The sequence below is a fragment of the Pinus tabuliformis genome, chromosome 3_1 (assembly GCF_031772625.1).
Source record: "Pinus tabuliformis cultivar Carrire ecotype Pingquan chromosome 3_1, CPIR1, whole genome shotgun sequence".
NCBI classification, from domain to species: domain Eukaryota; kingdom Viridiplantae; phylum Streptophyta; class Pinopsida; order Pinales; family Pinaceae; genus Pinus; species Pinus tabuliformis.
Genome location: NC_142301.1, coordinates 374,362,660 through 374,384,568, shown reverse-complemented (window position 1 = coordinate 374,384,568; position 21,909 = coordinate 374,362,660). Strand labels below are relative to the sequence as shown.

Sequence of the window (21,909 nt, the reverse complement as noted above, 5' to 3'; positions counted from 1 at the left end):
AAATACATGCATTGTGCATTTTGCATTTGACTGTGTGCTTGACGATTTAGGAAAATGTGCATTTTAGTGTGTGTTCTATGATCTGTGGAAAAAGTTGTGTCTTTCTTTTCCCTCAGTAGATTAAGGTTTTCAAAGTTGAAAGATTGAAAAGATTTGCTTCTCATCTTAGATTGCATATAGGAAGTTGTATATATACATCTCGTGGCGACCCTGAAAGGCAAACTGTTAAGCAAGATCAACATTAAAATAAACCCAATTTACGTAACAACGCTTTGTAACATAACGCAAACATCTAGAGGTCTAGGTAGAGACGTGTTCCGGCGTCGTTAAACATAGTGACTGTCGATCTCTACGAAGGTGGGTGATTCCTCCTGAGAGTCGGTGGCACTAACACGGACTTGTGCTCCCGCGTACCGTCACGTATATTGGGAGACCCCTATAGGCTTTTATCCTTTATCCTTAGGAAACCGTGTCGGCCGCCCTACTGATCGCGATGCAGTGAACACAGCATTCACGAAGATCGACCACCCGTACCGTAAAACGTATTCTGTGGTTTCGCGAAAGGTTTGGCACACCCTCTGCCTAGATCTCCAGAGCAGTTTCTTTTGGCCTTTTTCAAACTCTATAACTGAAAAAGTCCAACCGAGCATTTGTCACTTCGGGCTCGTTAATACATCGAAGGCGACTAGAGTCATCTTTAGCTTTTTCTCGACTCTTAAAACATGAAAAAGCAAGTTTGTGTCTAAAAGCGTCGTTAATAAAATTTATTTTAAGCGGAACATAATCACCTGTTATTCCCACGTTGATCTTTCAGTTGAAAAGTATGGAGCCCACCAACCAAGGAAGTAACCTTGGCGGAAGTCCAAATCCCTTCTCCTCTTGGGGAGATGTTGGTGCGCCTCATATGGCTACATTGTCACTTCCAGGGTTGACAATCGGCCTCCCTGTATGGCTCTTTTCAACTAATGTAGTCCAGATCGCCACTAATCCTGAGCAGTCGAATCAACAGTCAGAACAATCTAGAACTACCCACCAGCCTTCCACTTCTTCTGATACTTCCTCTGATCCTTCATCTTCGCAAGGTAGAGCTGGCAAAAGTCAGCCTCCCAAGGAGAAGAAGGAAAAGAAGAAGAGAGAAAAGAAGCAGAAGGAGCCTCTGGCGAAGGCGACTGGGGGCAAGCAGAAGAAAGCTGACAAAAACCCACACACCGCACCGACCGGGCCTAAATCGCCATGTGTCATTTGCAAAGGGATCCACTTCCATCGTGATTGTCCTTGTATTCCCCGGATACTAAGGGATTGGTCCCCAAGGTTGCACAATCCGATAGCATCAACCTCTGATTGTCATGTTGATTGCATTCCGTCAACTAGCGAGAGTGAAGGACGAAGAAGGGGACCAAGATCACCCTGTCTATTGTGTGAAGGCAATCATGCCATCCACAAATGTCCATTCTTAGATGAGGCAAAGAGAGTTTTGGAAGATCGCCCGGTTTCACCGTTGCAACTTCCTCCTGGATACCGAAAACTCGCGCCTAATCCCTCGATAGTTGAAAATCCAGTTGACCCGCTCAAGTGGTCAGCTGAAGTGTCGGTCATTGAGAATGAACCTACTGAATCTAGACCAGACGAAAGTCTAAAGGTCGAAACGGCAGTTGACCCGGTTCTTCCTTCAGAGGTTCTATCGTCCAATGACTTCGTCATTGAAGACCCGTCTTCAAATGACACCGTCGCCGAAGAGTCATCTTCATGCGACACCCTCATTGAAGAGAATAAGGATGACACCATCCAGGTTCTTTTCATCAGCACCGACTCCGATGAGCGTCAGGGCAATGCGCCCATTCCTTTATCGCAGGAAGGAACATCATCAGAGTCATATCCGGCCGTATATTCGGTCCCACCACCAAGCAACCTGGTTGTATCCTTTGATTGGAATCAACTAGGCAGACCCCGGTTACCAGCCAGTATACCATTCAGAATCATTGTCCAGATCTATAGAATGATTATGGCTGGTACTATCATTGATGAAGGGGCGTCTGTGAGTATCCTTTCCTCTGTTGCTTGGAAAGCACTGGGTTCCCCAGCACTTTTACCTGAGTTGAGAAATCTCTCAGGTTTTGATAAAGGAACCAGTCGACCATTAGGAATCCTCCCCAATGTACCTGTTACATTGAAAGGGAAGACCGTTAATATAAACGTGATGGTCGTCCAAGGACCCTTGGATTATAACCTACTCCTTGGACGCGACTATATTTATTGCATGGGAGCGATAGTCTCCTCACTCTTTAGAGTAACGTGTTTTCCACACGAAGGAAGGGTGGTCAAGCTCGTAGACCAACTTTCATTTCCGGGATCTCGCATCGCAAATAGTCAAATACCATTCCTAAATGGTCTGTTCACTCAAGATTCGCCTCCACCCCTAGTCCTCCTTCCCGATGAATGCGAGTGATTCGGAAAGAAAGACTAGGACCCAGGGGGCATGCACCCTGGTCTGCTTCGGGCAGAAGAGACCCCAGGTATAAGGAAGAATTTCCGCAGAAGAATATGACTAGTCCGTACCCCGTCCGTGGAAGGAAGTGGGGTTGTTCTGGAATAGTGTTCTTTTGTTAAAGTTATGTGTTTGGCAAAAGAGTCATTCACCTTTGTCTAAAAAAGTGGGCAATGCCCAAGTAGGAATTCCCTTATCGCAACGAATAGTAACCATCTTTGAATTCAAGCCTCGCCCATTAAAACATATGTTTTGAAGGATAAGCAGGGGCAGCCTACAAAGTAGGGGACTATATTGTTGTGACAGAGGGTAACCATCTTTGGACAACCCAATGATAGACACCGCCGAAGAAAGAGATTGATTTGCGGCAGCGAATAGAACCCTCTTCGGATAATAAGAAAGAGGCAAACCTCGTTGATAAAGGGGCAGCCCCGAAATTCTACCCTATACCTGGGGGCATGCAAACTTTTGGAGTGCAAGCAAGGGACGACTATTTATTTTTTAAATTTTTAGGTCCTCCCTTTAAACCTGTAGGTCTAACCCTTTAAACTCGTAGGATTAGCCGTTTCTGACCTTGCATGAAGAAAGCCTGTGGGGCAAAGGTAAAATTTGCCAAAATTGGAGCATAGCTTTGTGAGATAAAGCTCCTTAAAAAATAGTTATCTCATAGGAGGCGTTCTTATTATGACTGGTATATCGAGCAGTTTTAGCATATAGTTCATGCTCGTTAAAAAATAAACGCAAAATTCGAGCAGTTTTATGACTGAATTTATGCTCGTTAAAAAATAGAAAAGTGTGAGCAAAAGTTTCCCCCAGAGTTCAAGCTCATGGAAAAAATGAACCTATCCCGGTAAATAACCTTTTGAGATTGTAAATTCATCAGCCACAAGAGCCTTGATCATGTTTTCATCCATCACCTCCACTGTTCATTTGGCCGATCATTCACTTCCATTTGTGTGTTTACCTCTTTTGAGAAACAGCTGCGAAGAGTGATTTCACCTAGCCATCCTTGTGACACTGCCGTGATTGGAAAATTCCAACCTGTACCTGGAATCTGCTGCTATCCCTGTTTATCACTCGTTCCTCAAAAGACGAGTCTTCTTTGAGCTCTTTTCACTGACTCGTAAAATATGGAAAGTTTTCCGAGTTTTGGCCTTCCAGCTCGTTAAATGACCGGAACGCTATCCCTCCTCTAGATTTTAATCTTTTTGGACCTGAGGGATTATTGCACAAAAGGATCGAGCGCTTGTCTTGTTCGGCTCGTTAAAAGTACCGAACAGCCATCCCTTCTGTATTGTTTTATACTTTTTCGGACTTAAGGGATCAGCTGACGAAAAAGGAATTATGGAGTTGACTTTCTGTACCTTTTCAGACTCTCTAAAAATGAAAAGGACCGAGTTTTCCTTGTCGTTAGACTCGTTAAAATGATTAAATAGCGACAAACTTGTCTTTAGACGAGAACGAGTTTCCCTATCGCTAGGCTCGTTAAATCATAGCGATGGGCTTGCCCGAAGGGCAGGTTATAGAACAAGCATATGTTATCCTCCTCAAGCTTGACAAAAATAAAGAGGTACTGGTCAGAAATGACTGGGGAAAAATTGGGAGAACATCAAAGTTTGATGGTAGCAAGTCACTCTTGAACATGACACTTTTCCTCCGTACCACATCGGGTTGGGTTGTTTCATTCGCCGGTCTCATCGCCATGGTCCTCGCCAAACCATCCACATTTGGGGTAATGCTACCGATCCATCGCATCAGTGTCGTTATATGTTCAAGAGGGGTCATTCTGAAAGTGTCAACCGTGTCCCATCCACTGCCATACGTTATCCTTCATCCATTCATGATCGCCACCCTAAATCATATGTCACAGTTTGTTTTCACCTCCACTAAAATCATTAGCTCCGTTCCGTGTCATTGATGTGGGATTCATTAAGGCCCTCCTTTGACGGATCGCTTCTTGTCGACTTCAGCTCATTATCCAAGAAGTTGATCTAGGAACACCCCCATCAGTACTTTGAAACTTGCATGCCTCAATGGCAAGTTTCTCACTTCCGGCGACAGGTATACATCAATGACCTTCGACCAGAAGATTTTGCGTGGCGTTCGACGCCAAGTCCTTTATTCACGCCACGTGAATTGTACTGTAGTACCTCGAGGGTCATCGTCATTATTGGTGATTCCTCTCGCGCTTGTTAACAGTTTTCATTATTGACCGGTAATCAAGCGATGTCTTTCCATGTTCGACTTCAACGCAATTCTCACATGGATCGACTTGTACTTAGAGTGAAGATCGAACGAGTTTGAAGACCCCGGATCTAGTTTCATCCATCCGGGCTGCGATATATATTCAGGAAATATAAAAGCATTTGCCATGTACATCATTGCAGCAGATGATCATCCTATTCAAAGGATGATAATTTCAGCAGAAAATTATCAGTCTACCATCAGACGATCGTCTGTCATATGTACCAAAATGTATTTATAGAAGCTGAGCATGGGAATGCCCGCCTCAGCTAGATCATGAAAATAGAATGAAAAATAATGTATTGTATTGTATTGTATTATAGGGCGCCTCCTCAGCACTGGAATGAACTTCGGACCCTCTAGATAAAGCATTTCACCCGATAAACGACCTCATACTTTAGGGGGCAACTGTTATAGACATTTTTGTGCCTCGCGACATGGAGCATGAAATGTCAATAATTACAGGGATCCTCAGTCCCTAAACATGTTGTTCTTACCCCTAAAAGAACAAGGTCATCAAACCACAGCACTTCCAATCAGTTCTCCACCTGAAAACACTTCAAAACAGGCTATTTTTGGATCATGTCAGCTGCTCCACTGAGCATCTGCGCTGGAATGCAACTGCTCCTCCTTGTACCTGCGCTGGAAGTCAAATCTAATGAAGGCTACCTGCGCTGGGCGAGATTGGCCAAGTGGCACAGTCATTCTGCAAGGTGTCAACTGCCCAGGAAGCTTCCAAACTGACACTTGGTTCATGAGATTCGCCCTGTGATGAGTAAGAGGTACTTGATCACCATGTGTAAGCAAGGATCTCCAAGTGGACTCAAGAACTGAAGATTAACTGAAGAGGGAGAGGACACTAGTCAGCTCTATGCCAGCCTCAAGCTGACTCATCCTCTCTTCTTCTCTCCTATATATAGAGCTCTTCTATGAGGTCTAGGGAGGCTGGAATTTTGTGTAAAGCAAGGAGGTGCTGTTGGTTTACAGTTAGAGCTATTGGGTGATTGTTTTACTAGAGGTGAAGAGGAGAGTTCTTGCTGCTGGGGAGGTGCTGCTGGATTGGAGCCATCATAGGTTGTAACCTTCTCAGAACCCTGTTACTTCTATCAATAAAGTTTTGCATGTTCTCCTATATACTTGTATTGCATTGATGTATTGTATTTACATGTATATTTGATTCACTCTAATCCATGCATCAGTTATGAGTACTTGTATCTTGTAGTTTCCTCTCTTGTTTGTGCAGGATCTGTGTGTAGCTGGACCGGCAAAGAGAGCAAGGAGCTGGGAACAAGAGACAAAGAGAGAGGACAAGGATCGACTAAGCGAAAGACACCAGGTTGGTTAATCTTTTCTTCCTTCTCTCTGTACTTTCATAAAGGAAAACATCAAAGCTTTACTTTCAGTTGTTGCTAAAGACTGTCACCTTTAGAGTAGGGATAGGGTCATCCGCGTCGGATACTTTTCCCCACAACAGTTTTGTCACTTGATTATGTGATCCAGGTGAATCTCCATATACCAATGGCATGGTAAATGGCTCAAAATTCAAAATGGCAGAAAGTTGATAAACTCAACAACAGGTAGAAGTTCTCGTCGCCCTGATTCCAACGATGCAAACGACACTCCAATCCAAATGCGTATGAGGATTATAGGAGCATCCAAAGTTCAAGGTTGACTTACCCATGTGGGGGGCTTAAGGAGGGTGCAATTTGGTAGAAATCGGCACCGAAATCTGACCTTTTTTCTGGGAAAATTTGTAGGATGATTAATTCTTCCAATAACCCATACGGTTTGAGAAATTAGCTAATGTGGGTTATTAAATTAAAAAAAATGGGTGGTAGGCCATGAACCCCACTGCCCCCTATGGAACCCACAACAAATAATATATTATTAGGGGCGGGTGGCCATGACCCCATCGCCCCTAGAACCAACCAACCATACAAATGGATCGGGGGGTAGGCTATCAGCCTTGCTGCCCCACCACACTGTATATACATATAACCATTGATCGGGGATGGGGGTGAGACACCATTCCGGCGGAATCACCACCCAAAAAATGTGGACTATGTAAATGCTCCAACCGCTCATAAAAAAATATGTTGGGAATAAGAGGGTTGGGATTTGATCCCCCAACCCCTCCTCAACCATTTATCCATATTTTCCACCGTGCCAATGACCATGCCTTGGTAAACTACGTCGACCAATGTATACATAAACCTTCTTGCATAGTGTGGACGGGGGAGGGCAGACCCAGCGCGGATATTGAGATTTCTTTTTAATTGCAAGAAGGGTGGAACCTTGAGCGACCTATGGCAAGGGGAAGAACCTTGCCTGAGCACCTTTTTCAAAGGGGTATTTTTTTCCAGTGTCAGAAGTGGGCAAGTTTTATGTCGATTTTTCACCCTTCGGTGACATGAACTCAACGATGATGTCAGTTTTTGCAATAGAACTCTCCATTCTTTGGTCATCTTCCAGCTTGGAGGTATAAATCTTCTTATGTAAATGTTGATTGTACTTCTTCTTGTTTATGCCACTTAATGAATGCAGGCATACCCATTGTTGAGCAAGGCCCGAAGATGTAGTCCAAATTGGACGAACTCTGTTATCAAGTCTTTGTCTCATATTTTCATGCCTTTATGTGTTTCCCCCATTCCTTCATGTGCACTTAAAATATTCATGGTTAAGTTGAAATTATCCATGTAATTCTTTAATACATCTGTAAGCACAAGATCTTGGATCAAGTGGTATCAGAACAGGTCTTTGTATATGTGAATTTCATGATTGTATGCTAACCAAAAACAAGCTCCAAAGAGGCAAAGGGAAACTAAAGTCTTTTGATGCCAAATCGGGGCATGCACATCGAAGGAGGAACATGGAAGATGAGGAAGCTCATTGGGAAAAAGAGCGGAATTATTGCACGGTATTATACAACATGGTAGAGAAAGTAGACAAGTTATTTTCTGAGTACGAGAAGGTCATCCAGCATGAGCATAAAGATGCAGATTATCGCAGATCAATACATCATGGAGATGGTGGAGAAGAGCCCCCTCCCTCTCCATCTTCCAGTGACAGTTCCTCTTCTTCTTCTCATCATTCTCATAGACGTCATAGACATACATCTAAAAAAATGTTCCTTAAACTAGATGTAAATTTTGACTTGCCTATGTATGCTAGAGAATGTAATGAAGAAAAAGCTCAACAATTGGATTACATAGATTTAGGTCTACTGTTGGATTCAACAAATCAAGGAAGACAAGGCAAAGATTTAGTTGGCATCCCTTCGATTGAGTGCAACCTCTCTCATTTGGCGGGAGAGAAAATTGTGAGGTAGCTAAAATCTGGGTAACCTTCTCTCCTCATGGTAAAATTTTGTTTCTACATTGAAAAAATAGTTTTACCCCTTAGGCTATAATAAAAAGGCATTAATCGATTAGCAACACCTAAGGCAAGGCAAAGGACAAAATGTGCAAAACTTTACTGAGGAATTTAGAAAACAACCATTGAATTTGAGAATTCCATTATATTCACCCGACATTGTGACTAAGTATATTGGTTCTTTATACAATTACATAAGGCATTCCTTATTATTGTTTTAGCTTACTACTATCATTGAGGCTAGTGTGAAGGATCTGCATCTTGAAAGCAGTGGGATGCATGAGAAAAATGACCACCCTAAAAGAGCCGCAACAACTAAGAGAAGAGGGGAAAAACCCTCTTGTATATATTGTGAGAAAGAGGGACACACTGAAGAGAACTGTTGGAAACTACACCCTATGTTGAGACCTAAGATAAATGACAGAAAGGAGAAGGAGAAGACAACTACCATCATGTAAGAAGATCAAACATCTGATTTAGAAGAAGACGAGAAGGTCATGACTGCGGGTTTTGCACAAGGTAGACCCATTGAGTTGGGATCAAATTCCAATGATGAAAGGAGGATTGTAGCTCTTGGAATAGAAATATATGGACCAATCCGTCTGGGTTCTGATTCAAGTGAGGAAGAAAAAATTTCAATAGATATTGGACCAAAGATGAAAATGACAACCAACGCAGCATGGCTCCAGGAACTTGAGGAGATCAACCAAAGAATTCGAGCAGATAATGTTGAGTTGAGGAGACTCCTACGGGAAGCAGAGGAGGAGAAAAAAATATCGTTACACCAGTTGCAAGCTAAAGACGAGGCCTTCTAAAAGCTGCAACATAACCCCCTTGAGGTAGAAAGTAATTCTTCGTCTCCATGTACTTTTCCTGATGATGATTTCGTCACTTTTGAAAAATATACTACAGGTATCGGATCCAAGCCATTGAGGAAAATGGGTTATCAGGGGAAGGGCCTCGACATAAATGGCCAGGGCATCATGAACCCCATCAAAGTATAGGAATTGCCTCATCATGCGAGACTTGGGTATGTCAAGAAGGAAGTTGGGGAATTCTCAAAAATAGTCAGAAACCCACCAACGACAAATGGTGAGGGCACCTCATCACATTCCAGTGACAGTGAGGGATCCATGAACACTTATCAGAGGCACATCGGGAGAAGGTGTTCCAAGATGATCTAAAAAGTCTAGAAGAGGAAGAATCATTGCAACAAGAATGAGCACCAGAAATATGCATGTCAGACACTTTAGGCCCAAAAAGCACCCTAAAGAATCAAATCATCAAAGATATTCCATAAGAAAATCCGCCACTGGGAAATGAACCATTTATTTTATTAAGTAAAAGATGGGTTTTCTAGATACTAGCTTGTTATGGCCATGATTTGTAAATCATGTGTTGCAAGTAAATGTAAAAGTGATGATGTGTTTTCCATCACTTCAAAATGCAACGATGATGTTTTTGGCCTTTTCTTATGAGTATTTTAGGTATTGGTTGTTATTGTGTAATCCTTGACCAAAGAGTGTGTGTTATAAACTCTTGGCAAGTGAAGGATTATTGAGTCATGTGTGGTTTGTATATGAGTGCAGAAGATGTATTAGTTTTGTGTGCAGATGATTGAAAGTATGATTTGGAAAGGACACAAGCAATATGTTGAATGTTTTAATGCTTTCGGCGGTCCAAAATCTCTCAGTGGGAAGGATTTATCTATGTGGATCTCCAGATACCAATGGCATGGTAAAAGGCTCAAAATTTAAAGTAGTAGAAAGTTGATAAACTCAACACTAGATCAAAGTGCTTGTCGCCCCGATTCCAAAGGTATGAATGACACTCCAATCTGATCTTGTATAATATAGGAGTAGTCAAAGTTCAGGGTTGACTTACCCATGTGGCAGGCTCAAGGATGGCGAAATTTGGCAAAAACTGACACGAGAATCCAACCATTTTTCCTGGAAAAATTGTAGGATGATTAATTTATCCAATAACCCCTAAGGTTCAAGAAATTAACTAATGTGGGTTATTAATTTAAAAAAAGAGGCGGCATGCCATGACCCCCGTGCGCCCACAGTGGAACCCACAACAACTAATATATTATTAGGGGCAGGCGGCCATGACCCTGCCACCCCTAGAACCAACCAACCATACAAAAGGATCGGGGGGTGGGTTGTTAACCACGCTGCCCCACCACACTATATATACATATAACCCTTCATTAGGGATGGGGGCGCGTCCGCCAGAAAGAAACGTGGACTATGTAAATGCTCCAACCTCTCATAAACCAATACGTTGGGAATAGGAGGGGCAGGATTTGATCCCTCGACCCTCCTCAACCATTTATCCATCTTTTCCACCATGCCAATGGCCAGCCTTGGTAAACTCCACCGACCAGCGTATACATAAACCTTCTTACACATTGCAGATGGGGGAGGGTAGACCCAACACAGAGATCAAGATTTATTTTTTTAATTGTAGAAACGGTGGAACCTTGAGTGGCTTGTGGCAGGGGGGCGGAACCTTGCCTAAGCACATTTTTCAGAGGGGCATTTTTAGTCTAGTGTCAGAATTGAGTAAGTTTTATGTCGATTTTGCACCTCTTGGCAACACGAACTCAACGATGATGTTAGTTTCTGCAATAGAGCTCTCCATTTTTCAGCCATATTACAGCTTGCAGGTATAAAGCTTCTTATGTAAACACTGATTGTACTTCTTCTCGTCTATGCCACTTAATGAATGAAGGCCTCCCGACTGTTGAGCAGGGCCTAGAGATGTAGTCCAAATTGGATGAACTCCATTTTCAAGTCTTTGTGTCATCTTTGCATGCCCTTATGTGTTTCCTCTATTCCTTCATGTGCGCTTAAAATCTTCATGGTTAAGTTGCGATTATTCATGTAATTCTTTAATACATCTGTAAGAAAAAGATCTTGGATCATTATGCCATTACAAATTATACAATCTCGAGAACTACAAAGTTTGACTAGCTCGATACCAAATAAATTCTCATTCAAGTCTTTAGATCTTCTTTTAAATCTATTAGCTAAATTAAAATTATCAATTAGCCAAAGAAAAAAAGAAGAACTTAAATCATTACTTATAAAAATAACTTTATTTGATGCAATTCTAGTATTAAAGTCTCCTAACGTGAAAAATTTTTAATTAGTTAATATCTAACCATAACTAATTAATTATGTATATATAAAATAAAATAAATCCCATACATATCAAAAATAGGTTAGAATAAACCTAAAGTAATATAATTTCTCGAGTGCAAAAAGCTAGTTCTTTAACATAAGGAAAAGTTACTATTAAAAAAATCACCCCCCATTAATGAAGCAAAGTTATCAATTAATGAGGGTTGAAGCAAAGTTATCAATGAAAAAGAGTTGGCGCTGAATATATAGAAATGGAACACGTTATAAGAGAGAAAATGGAAATCATCATGTTTCTAAATCATAAATTTTACGTGGAGTTGCATCATTCTTTCCTAATGACATCCTAAAAATATCCAAACCTTCAATTCAATGATTTCTAAATGACCATGGAGCGTAAAAGACCCATTACATATTTTCTTTTAATTTAGGAGTCGTTTGAAGATGAACTACTCCAAGTTTCTGGTTGTTGCAACAAAGAAAGCCATACATGTAAACAAAATCTTCGTCGTTCGTCTTTCTTCAATGGGAAGAAACCAATTGCTATTTATTATATAGTATAGGATATAATATAAAATTCTATTGGTTTAGTTATATGGAAATATTGGTTTAGTTATATGGAAATAAATGTGGTCTTGAATTATAACAAAAGTGTTAGGAGGTTATGGTAACTAAAACGAAAATTACAACTAGCACAATCACATTAATAAATATAGTTGATATATGCTAATCAATGTTATTTTCAAATGTCAATTGACCTGTAAAGTTTGGAAAATGCATCGATCAACATATACCAACCACATTTATTAATATGGTTATGGTAGCTGACAACCAGTCTATATGAGAACGATGTGACTATGATTGTCGATGGATACATTTGTTCAAATTACAATCAAGGAGGTTATATTATGCTTAACATATAATTGAATATGGATTTATATGGTTGTTCACAACTAACAAAAGTTGACTATGATAGATTATGATTGAGTATGGTTGACCATCGTTGTTCATTTTTTTATCATGATTGACTATGCTTGCGTATGTTAACTAGGATTAACAATGTTGACCATGGGCGAACATGGTTTGATTAATTTGAGCATGATCGACCATAATTTAATATCATAAATTATATTAGTCCATGTTTATAATGGATGGCCATGATTGACCATGTTTAGCCACGATACCTTAGTTTAGTATGTTTTACCATTCTAACTATAGTTGACAAGAGATGACCATGATGACTAGAGTCAGCTATGGTTGATGATGATTGATAATATTGACCATAGTTATCTATGGGCTTCCATGGTTGACTATAACTAACCATAGTTTACCTGGTATTAAACCATGGTGATTGTAGCTGACAATGATTGACCACATTAGGTATGGATGACAATCGTTTATTATTATTGAAATGGATAACTATTTTGACTATGGTTGATCGAAGATGACCATAATTTCTCATGGTCAACTAACGTTGATAATGGTTGAGGATGATTAACCATGATTAATGGTATGGTGACTATGGTTGATGAAATATGATCATGCTTTCTCATGGTTGACTGAGGTTAACCATTATTGACTATGATTACCCATGGTTGACTAAGATTGGCATCGATGACTATGGCTAACTATTGTCAACCTTGGCCAACCATGATCAACCATGGATTGATTTTTGTATGTCACTTTAAATTGTTGATTTTTTTTGTCACGTTATAATGTTATTTTTGTTTGTCACCTTGTGAAGTGATTTTTTGCTCATCATATGTGATGTCAATTTTTTCTAATCATATTATAATGTCAACTTTTGTTCATTGGATTGCAACATTGATTTTTGATTGATACATTATGGCGTTGATATTTAAATGTCACATGACAATGTCAAATTTTTAATATATTTTTTATGGTCAATTTTGGTTGATTATTGGTGAAAATTATTGACCATGGTTATTAATGTTCAACTATAAATGAATATGGTTAACCATGTTAACTATGAATTACCATGGTTAACATTATTGACCATATTTGAATCAGTTTGATCATGGTTGAATATGGTTGCATTGTTGGAAAAAGTTAAAAATGTTATATTAATATTAATATTACTATTAAACCTTATTATTAATCTTTATTTTTATTAATATTAATATTAATATTTTTATTAATCCTTTTAAAACTTAGATATTAAATAAAATTTGAATCTTATGGAAGGGTAGATGCATGAAGATGATGGCCCAAAATGTGGTAATGGGGCCATCAAGGACATATGTGTTCCTAGGAACATGTGCAAGTTCTTGGGTGTTAAAGTTCAGTAAGCCCCGAGTTTCCAACAAGGACACCAACTAGATTGTCGGATTACCATGGCCTAGGAATGTGCACATGCTCTAGGAACATGCATAAGTTGTAGCAACATGCTTGTATTCTTGATAAGAAATTTTATTTATGTACTGATGGCCCCATTTTTACCAAATTTGGACCACACAACATATTTTTAGGAGACATTAATAAAAATATTTGGGGATCATATTCCTTATTCATGGCCTGCAAAGGACTATATCTTCCAAGAAGTTCTCATTAGGTGAGAGAAAAATGCTATGGAAAGGATACATATCAAGAGATCCAAAAGAAAGATCAAGCTCCAATGCCCCCAGTAAATGACTTACCATACATGCTACTAGATCTAGGTCAAAAGAAGTTGAGAAAATAATGAGAGGCTCCTCTTCAACAATAGATAACGATATGGGATAGGTTGCCACATAGTTAACTTGTGGTTGGCGAGATACCACTTACATATTCAGAACACTTAGGGAAGTAGGATGATTTGTAGTCAAATAAATACCAACAAATCCTTCCATAATGTGGGAAGCGCATCACTCGAAAGTGTTTGGACACAACAATGTTCATATCATAAACATAGTCTCGCCCCAGGAGAAAATACAAGTCCATGTGGTCCATGACGATCATAACATCAATAAATACATTTTTTCCTCCCAAGGTAATAGGAAACCAAGGAAGGATCCCTCAGGGAACACAAATCTTTCGAATCAGTCAAGGATAGAATGCTAACAAAATCTCCATCATCAACAACAGTGTGAGATATTTTCCTATTACAAACCTCCACAATGATTTGGAAGGGCAGACAAGAAGTGAGATGAGCAATTATCCAACAAATCCAATCAAAGCAAACAACCATATTACTTGAAGGGGGCCTGTAGGAATGGGAGAAATTCCCCTTATTCGATATGATATGAACAAACTAGAAGAACCTGAGCGATATGAGCATCACTCTATACGGGAGAAGTGTGATGAACTGAAGTTTGAATCAGGCGAACTAATTTCTCAAGAAACTAATGAGATTCACATTCAAATAGAGTGGGTTTTACTGGATTCATATTAATCGCTTCATCAAGTAGTGGAGGATTGGCAAAAATCTTCTGGTAGCAGTCCAAAATCGTGGCTGAGAAGTTGTAAGGCGTTGCAACACTTTTGAGGCTTCATCCATATAAGGAAAAAGGTGAATACGATGATTCCCTTCACATAACCTACAGGAAACTTAACTTTACCCTTCTTTCGTTGGGCCTTATTATCACTAGTCAAATGTTGGTCACTAGCATCATATTTAGAGGTTGGCGACAAGGGTTGATGTGACCCTGTAGACCAAACTTTTAATACCTGAGGGATAGAAGGACAATCTCTAAGAAGGTGGTTACCCTTACAAAGCTTGCAAGGGAATTCCACGTTATGGGCTTTGATCGAAAATTTCTCAACATGAGTTGCATTCATAATAATGGTTACTTGGTCGCCCCCTTCTTATTTCGCTTCTTATTCTTTATCATTTTCTTCCTCTTCTTAACTTTCTGGTTACTAGAATCAAGACTGTCACTTGGCAAGAAGGAAGAAAGGGATGAAGAAACAATAGGTGAAAAAGGAAAAGGGTCAACTTTAGGATAAACCCTAATTTGATGTTCTTCAGGTGGAGGAGTACTTGGTTGAGAAGCAATTTGTACATTCAGAACCAAGGAGGTCGAAAATAACCAAACAGGTAAACCAATGGTAATTTCGAGAAGGGATAATGTTGCCATATAAGTAGCACCAATATTTCCAAAAGAAGGAAAAGGACTAGGATTCCCATTAGATGGGTTTCCTTGACTTGTGGACTTAGTAACTATTGCCATTATTCTCAACCTAAAAATATACTAAGGATTTATTCCACGATGAGGATGTTGTTCCTCGATTAATTAACTTTAGAAATCAACAACACAAATAAAACAAAGGGGTAACTAGGAAAAAGGGTTTACCAAGTAACAGTGAACCACAAAATATTGTTTCCAATACATGCAAGAAATATCTCTGAATAATATGTTTAGTATATCAAAGTATAAAAGGTGGTCAATTGGATTACCTATGACATGATAGCAACCTATATGGGACTTCCAAAATATACTCGAAGGTATGTGGAAGCGCAGTCTATGGTAGTGTTTGCTAATACGTCATGTATGATAAGAAGTATTTTGATATACTTTTCATATGCGGAGCACCATCCGATATACCCAAAGGTACATGGAGAATGATATGATATACTTACATCTAAACCCAAAATGTAACGTGGATAAAGAACGACAACTCCTGCATTTAAAAATGTCTAAACATGTATGTAGCCTAGACCTCTCTGTGTGTCGTTAAATGTTATAAATGCTCCTTAGATTGATTCGGTAAATTTTAAAGTTGATCTTGAATCATGTTTTAGTTTCGAGGCTCATAGAATAAATTCACCTAAACTCACCTATAATGCAACTAGCATGATAAAGAGAACTCTTTATATTCGATGAAGATCTATCTATGGGAAGGAAGAGAATCAAGCAATAATGCAGCAAACAAAATGTAGCAAATAAGAGCTTCCTAACTATATCTTCAAAGCCCTAAAAGATGTCAAACCATGCAATGTAATTTATGCACAATTCCTTTCCTTTTGTGAAAATAAGAATTCTAACTATGCAAATGTAATATATGCAAGAGAATTCTTCAAAACAAACACAAGATGATGCCAAATTAGCGAAAGAATAATATAACAAGACTACTTATGAACAACAATATCTTCTTTCACTAATGCAATAAAAGAACCATTCAAGTGTAAGTAAAGAAAATTTCACAAAAATTATAAAATCAAATGAAATCAAATGTGATCTAACATTTCATTAATAAAGAACTAAAGCTAAAATTTGGTGAAAATTCCAAAGATCGAAATAGATGATAGATAAGATGATTAACACTCATACATAGTTTTATTAATACTCATACTCAGACACAATTTCATACAAGGGATTGGCTTTAGAGAGACTGACAAATTCAGAGACTCAAGAAAAACTTGTTGGATCGAAGCAGAATGAGGAGCAATGTCAAGAAATGAAAATTTTCACATTCTACAGGATCAGCGCAAGTGCATAACAGGCACTAGTTCACTTCAGTGTAGATACATAGAAGCAACATGTGCGTTAGGACGCTCTTCCTTAGAACAGAGAAAGCGTTGGGGTTATTTTGGTGAAAACACGGCACAACAAATCTTGCTAAGCTAAAAAAAGTATTTTCCTAAGGTCAAACATTGTCTGAATAAGCTAATTAAGGTTTCTTTAAGAGGTGAAAATATGTTAAGGCCAAGGAAACCACTAAAGGAAATATCATTCCCCAATATGGTCGCTAATTTTTTATATAAAATTTTCACTTATGTGGACAAAAATGAATTCCCTAGATCTAGTGACATGATCTAGGACAAGAGAGGACAAAAAGAATCAATGTTTTCTTTAGAGAGATTGAAATACAGAAAAGATACCTACCTAGAATTCGTAGCAAGTCCTTCTATCTGCTTTGCTTGTAAGCTCAAATCCTAGCTCCACATGTTATAAATGGAACATGTAACAATGACTAAATAAGGAAATGAACTACAATATCCACATAGCATAATCCAATAACTTTATTTAATGAGTCGACATGGCATTGAAATACAAGAGCATAAGCATAACAAAAGTATAAGAAAACAAATTGTATTTTGTATTAATAAATAAAGGAGAGAGTTACAACCATATATAGAAGCTAACTTGTAGATGTGTCCCCCCACTTGACTTGTCCTTCCTTGTCACAAAAAAAACCTTCACACTCAAACCTAACGCAAATGGATGATGGTTCCTTAAGCTCAAAACATCAGCATGCATGCACTAGCAATCTCCAAAAGGAAACCTAATAATCTCTAAAGGCTAACCCAGACTCTATGGGAGGCAGTAAATTTATAGGGTAAACACGGTAGTTTAGGATTTACCAATCTAGGCTTGAGATCCACATATGAGGGGAGGATGAGCTCAAGGGATAAGAGATAAACCCATTAGAGTAGCATCAAATAGGAATTCGAGATATCTATCCATGGTCAATAGTTGAAACCACCTTAGAAGCTTCTGGAAGAAGAAGATTTGAAATTATTTTTTTATTTTCCAAAATTTCTAGAATTAGCGCACCTGCAAGATGGAGCAACATGCGTCGGTCAGTGCTAATGCTCAAGTGTGTAACTTGCACCCAATGCTGGTAGATAAGAGCACATGGTGCATTGGGCCTAAAAATATGGTTTTTGAGCAGAGAGACCGAGAAACTGAAACTTTTTGGAGAAATGATCCTTACATATTTGCAAAGGGATTATGACAAAGTGTTCATGGATGTTGATTGATCTGCTTTGCGGGCCTTTTGGGATATTGTGACAAAATGACCAGTAATACAAGGACTAGGGTGATAACCCACGATATCATTACTAATGCTCATGACATAAACATCACATTGAGGGGGATCCCATAGAGTCTACATCATGGATGTTGAAACCCTAGAAACAACCCCCCACCCCAATACCATTAACTAAAGGCAAGAACGCATGAAACCCAACAAACGCGAGTTGCAACAAACCCTTAAACATTATAAGAGCCAAGATCAGGTCAACACATAGGCCCAAACTTTCAAATTCGCATGATAACATATAAGGAAATTTAAGACAAAACCAGACATTCCAATTCTAAGGAAAACACCACCCATAAACTTATGACTGGCTATAAGATCATCTAAGACCTGACAAAATCACAACACCCAATCCCCCCAATACAAGGTAAAAACCCTAAATAAAAAGACATGGCCTCAACATTAAAGAAAATGCAGTTAAACAAGAAAAGGGGGTAGACGATCTTAAGCACTATGTAAGGGGTTGAAAGAGAATCCCCCTTTAGGATGTGTTCCAAGAGTCGTGTTTGTGTGCCAAAGACCCCAAACCTAGGATTAACCCTCCCCAGCCACCTACTTAGCAAGAAAGCCAAAAGCCTTGCCTTCATTGTCGCACCAACAGCCTCGAAGCAGAGTAAGAGGAACCATTCACAACAAACTAGAAGAGAAAACAAGAGCACAGAGGTCGAGGACTCATCCTTGCCTCGTTTGTTCAACCCTCTACCAAATGTCCTGAACTCCATCGCATGAGAAAATTTAAAAGGTTTGGGAGCCATCTAGAGACGTACATGTGCATGCATGTTGGGGGCTACTTGCGACCCCTCAACATAAATGAAAATCACGTCTAAAGGTGGTGGGCACAACCCCAAGGCAATCTCATAAATTTCATTAACACCCCATCGAGAAATACAAAGAACACATTATTAAATAAATTATAATATTTTAAATAATTTAATAATAAATAATTTTTAATTAAAATTATACTATTATTATTATTATTATTATTATTATTATTATTATTTATACAAGCTTTAAATCACAATAATATATATATATATATCTATATATATATATATATATATATATATATATATATATATATATATATATATAAGAGTAGTCTAACTGAGGAAATGATCATTTTCACCACATTTTTCAGATTAATTTTAATCAAAATCGGGTAAAGATTTTTAAAAACTGGAGTTTAAGTTGTTTAATCTATAGAATTGAGTGCCATATGGGTTTTTGAGGTGTTAAATTCAAAATTGCATTCTAAATAACAAAAAAATCACATTCTTTTATAAAATTGTTTTGCCAAATTCTATAAGAAAATCTATTTCATATATAAGTTAGACTACAACTATACATATATAAGATAAAAAGTAAAAAATCACCCTAAAAATCACATTAAAAAAAAAAAAAAAAAATTTTCCAATAAAAAAGTGTAAAAAAAAAAACCTACTAATTAAAAAAAAAAAAAAACATATCCTTACCCATTAAAAAAACTTTTGAACAATTACGCTGTACTGAAAAGAAATAAATATATATATGTAGATATATAATTTTCCAAAAACGAAAAAAAACATACCCATGCGAAGTTGCAATGTAAAATTCCAAATACCTAAGCAAGTGGTGTTGCAGCGTTGTTTCCCACCTACCTCCTTAACATTTTCACACAACAAAAAGGGCGAACATTTTGGTCAATGCTTTAGACATGTTCCTCGACCAAGAAACCGCCCAGCAGCGTAAAGGACCCGTTGCATGTTTGCATTTAATTCAAGCAACGGTATCCAACAACCGATGAAAGACGTTCGGTTCCATGTTTCAGTTGGTTGGATCATGGGAAAATCGATATTAAATATATATATATATATATTATTATAGAAATTTGGTTGGCATAAAATTGCAGCCAGAGAAAAATTAAAAAAGAAAATTGAAAATATGTATTCTAAAATAGAAGTTTTTCATTTAGTTAAATAAATTCTGTAATTTCAATAAATATTATTTATTTTAATAAATTTTGTAATTTCAAAAAATAATATTTATTTCGAATATGGGAATTTTTTTGGTAAAAATTATATGGGAAAAAATAAAAATAATGTGGAAAAAATATAGTTGCTGCTAGATTTTCAAAATTATTCATATCAATATTTTCCCAAAAAAAAAACTTCGTAGATCCCAAACTGTTTAACAATATTTTCGGGAAGAAAACTGTACACTAAGGCATTCCGATGAAACTGTTTTAACTTCTCGATTGAAACAAATCATTCTTGACCCAAAAAAACGACAAGGGATAGGCAGTATCATAGCCACTGCAAAAGTTCATTGTTTCAGGTTACATGCCAGAAATGTGGCCGTAAACTATGAAACTCCGATACCCACAACATAAAACACCGAAAACTACGGATCTCACAGGATAGTAGGCACCCTAAAAATCCATAGGGTCACGTTATACGGCAGAAAATGTGGCCCTAAACAAACTAACTCCGATACCCACTGAAAGGTCATGGCATTGCAACCGGAAACGGAAATAACATAAAAAATTCAAGAGTGTGGCAGAAAGTAAGGGTCCCCATCACGCGGATCCACATTATAAAAGTGGGCACTGGGGCTACCCTTGCATTACCATACGCTTTTCGCTTCACCTTCTCTGCAGTGAGGCATTCTATTTCCAGAGTTGGCCAGCATGGGTTATTGGGCAGCAACTATTACAGTGTCCACTGTACTGTTGTTGGCATGCCTTCATATAGCGGAGGTGGAGGCAAAATCGAAATTAGGGCGGGAGAAGATAAGCCACCTGCACTTCTATTTCCACGATTTGGTGGCTGGGAAAAATGTGACGGCCGTGGAGGTGGCCTCGGCTCCCACCACTAACTCTTCGGCTACTCAATTCGGGATAGTGAGAGTTATGGACGACTGGTTGACGGAAGGGCCGGAAGCCAACTCCAAAATGGTGGGAAGAGCGCAGGGTATCTACGTCTCTTCTGGCCAAGAGGTAGTTCATCTCCTTATGGCGACGACGTTTGTGTTCCAGAGTGGAAAGTACAATGGCAGCACCCTCTCCATGCTGGGGAAGAATGCGGTTTTCGATAAAGTAAGAGAAATGCCGATTGTGGGAGGGAGCGGATTGTTTCGTTTGTCTCGAGGCTACGCGCTCGCCCACACCCATTCGTTCGATCCAAAAACAGGCAATGCGGTTGTTGAATACAACGTCACTGTTCTCCATTACTAGCCTTTCGTTCCTGCTTTTGATATAATTTTATTATACTACGGCTATTGTAAATCGAGAATGGCAACATACCTATATTGTGGGGTTTCCTTTTAGATTATTTCGATGGTCAAAATAAGGCATCACAGCCATTGAGGATATGTAGTTGGCTGTTTATGGGCTTAAAAATGGTTCGATCTCCTTTGAACATCTTTGAGGTTGGGATCAACGCCTCTAACTTTTCTGGATGCGCTAAATTAGCCACACGGTTATATGGAATAAAACGGTCTTTCTTTGTCATCACGGCTAGATATGCACTATCTGAAGATTCATTCTACTGGCACATTGGTTGGAAATAATAATCTTTGGAAATAATAATCTTAACCACCGCAATAAACACCGTGACAATATTTATGTTTGAGCTATTTATGGCTAGATATGCAATATCTCAAGATTCATTCTACTAACACATTTGTTGGAAATAATAATCTCAACTATCGCAATAAACAACCCCAACAACATTCATATTTGTGAGAAGTATTCAGGTTTTTGTTGGAAGATGGAATCACTGAAGTCATGAGCGAACCATTCCTAAATGCAACAAGGAATTTAAAGCATTTAATGTATCTTGGTAAATAGATATTGGCAAGCATTTATTTAGCGACTAGTGCCACACTGCACTAATTATTTTGCTCTGTTATGAGGTCAATTAT

General features: G+C 38.6%; 1 protein-coding gene across 1 annotated transcript; it reads left to right on the top strand.

Moving 5' to 3' along the window:
• Positions 1-20,671: 20,671 nt before the first annotated feature.
• On the top strand, positions 20,672-21,220 carry LOC149187277 (dirigent protein 22-like). The gene has a single exon (XM_089412778.1). The coding sequence runs from the start codon at positions 20,675-20,677 to the stop codon at positions 21,218-21,220; it is 546 nt and encodes a 181-aa protein (XP_089268904.1). The 5' UTR covers positions 20,672-20,674.
• Positions 21,221-21,909: the final 689 nt, after the last annotated feature.